The sequence below is a fragment of the Lipotes vexillifer genome, unplaced genomic scaffold (genome assembly GCF_000442215.2).
Source record: "Lipotes vexillifer unplaced genomic scaffold, Lipotes_vexillifer_v1.1 scaffold1691, whole genome shotgun sequence".
Classification (NCBI taxonomy): Eukaryota; Metazoa; Chordata; class Mammalia; order Artiodactyla; family Lipotidae; genus Lipotes; species Lipotes vexillifer.
Window position 1 is genome coordinate 2793734 of NW_006789046.1, and position 1972 is coordinate 2795705.

General features: G+C 60.5%; 1 protein-coding gene across 3 annotated transcripts in view; it reads left to right on the forward strand.

Moving 5' to 3' along the window:
- Positions 1-1359: 1359 nt before the first annotated feature.
- The window catches only part of RBFOX3 (RNA binding fox-1 homolog 3), a 29060-nt gene continuing 28447 nt past the window's right edge, over positions 1360-1972 (forward strand). Inside the window, exon 1 of one of the 3 annotated variants that reach the window (XM_007462354.1) lies at positions 1360-1614. In XM_007462354.1, coding sequence (XP_007462416.1) covers positions 1399-1614 — 216 coding nt within the window. In that variant the 5' untranslated portion in view covers positions 1360-1398. Of the gene's footprint in view, positions 1621-1972 lie in introns of all 3 variants that reach the window. The other 2 variants (XM_007462353.1, XM_007462352.1) reach the window with 2 other exon arrangements.

Genomic DNA, 1972 nt, shown 5'->3' on the forward strand with positions numbered 1-1972 from the left:
GGGGGGCCCGCGCCCCAAAAAAAAAAAAAAAAAAAAAAAAAACACGCAAGACGTTGATGGGGAGCGCGGGAGCACACGCAAGGTCCCAGGGCATCGGGAAAGCAGTCACAAGGGTCAGCCGTCCCTGTGTGTGCAAGGGTCGTTCCACGCTGGGAGGCTACTCCAGTGAGAGGTGGCCCCTGTCCTTCCAGGTGGTGAGGAACCCTCTTCCCTGGAGACACCTTCAGAAGGCCAGGGGCCGCCTCCCCTGCTCCCCAGTGTGTGTCCACAGCAAGGGACAGCCAGAACCCTGCTCCACCTCTACCTCCCCTGGCACCACGAAGGACCCCAGTGGCTTCTCTGGGGCTGAGGGACCTGCTACCAGGGCTGCTCTTTATGCCCGACGTCAGTGGTTCTCACAAGCCCCCAGAGTGCAGGAGGAGGTCTGGGGCGGGGCCGAGAATCTGCCTTGCTATCTGCTCCCAGGTGATGCTGTTGCTGCAGGTTCTGGCACCCCATTTGGAGAACCGCTGCCCTAGGGTGTTTCCGGGCCCTGCTAAGGGTCAGGGCTTCTAAGAGCCCCCACATGGCTGGGATCAGCGTCGAGGGAGCACTTTCCCTCCTGGGGCAGCAGGCCTTCAAGAGGGTGAGAGGGATCTTTGGGACATCTCCAGGATCCTCAAGACAGAGGCAGGGACCCTACTTGCCCCCCTGATGGCATCTCGCCCGGTGGCCGCCGTGAGGCCGAGCTGAACCAGGCTCCCTGTCTGCACGATCAACTCCAGTCATCTTCCCTGCAGCCTGGGAATCGCTTTCCCTCACTCCTGCTTTACTGATGAGAAAACCGAGGCTTAAAAGCCTTTCTAAGGCGGGAGGGAGAGGGTGTGGCTATCAAGGGCCACAGGAGGGATTCTGGTGCTGCTGGGACGTTTTGTATCTTGACTGGACCCATGTCACTCTCCTGGTGGGGAAGGTTTCACAAGATGTCACCACTGAGGAACACTGGGTAGAGGGTACACGGGATCATGCTGAGATATTTCTTATAACTGTTGTGTCCACAGTTATCTCAAAATATTTAATTTTTTTAAAATTAGGTGGATTAAAAACAAAAAAAAACATCTTCAGTGTACTCAGGCCTGGGAAGTTTGCACAAGTGGCCTCAAACACAGAGGTGTCTCACCCCAGACGTGGGCTCCCCAGAATTCCCCCTGCAGCCCGGCTCTGAGCTGGTGCCCCATGCTGGGGTAGCCCCCCTCCTAGGGGGAATGGAAAATGCTGCTGAAAGTACAGTTGGAGACCACAGAGCCTTCTGGAGAGGGGGCAGTGAAAGGGGGCAGTGTCCAGGTCGTATGGAGGTCTAACCAGCCTTGCTCTCTCCTTCCCCAGGGCAATCAGGACGCCACGGCTCCGCCTGAAGCGATGGCCCAGCCCTACCCCCCGGCCCAGTACCCCCCTCCACCACAGAACGGCATCCCCGCCGAGTACGCCCCGCCGCCACCGCACCCCACGCCGGACTACTCAGGCCAGAACCCGGTCCCCCCAGAGCACGGCATGACCCTGTATACACCAGCACAGACCCACCCGGAGCAGCCAGGCAGTGAGACCAGCACACAGCCCATGGCAGGGGCCCAGACAGTGCCGGTAAGGGCCCCCCAACTTCAGAACTTCAGGGGGAGTGCCGGTGGGGAAGGGGCCTGGGGGCCTGTGTATGGAGAGGCAGCCCCATAGCAGTGGTCCCCGCCCCCAGGAAGGAGCCCCTAGCCTCCAAGCTCATCGCCATCCGACCCCAAGGATCTTTCTGGTGGGCAGGTGCCACGGAGGGGCAGCCAGGCCCACCGCTTCTAGCCGCCCCCCCACCCCGGTCTCCCCGAGCCGCAGCTTCAGGCCAACTCTGACCTCATCTGGGAGATGGAGCGTGTCCTCAGGGGTCAGTGACCTGTTAATGGGAAGTGAGAGAAATGGGCGAGGCCGGTGGCCTGGGAGCAAGCAGGGG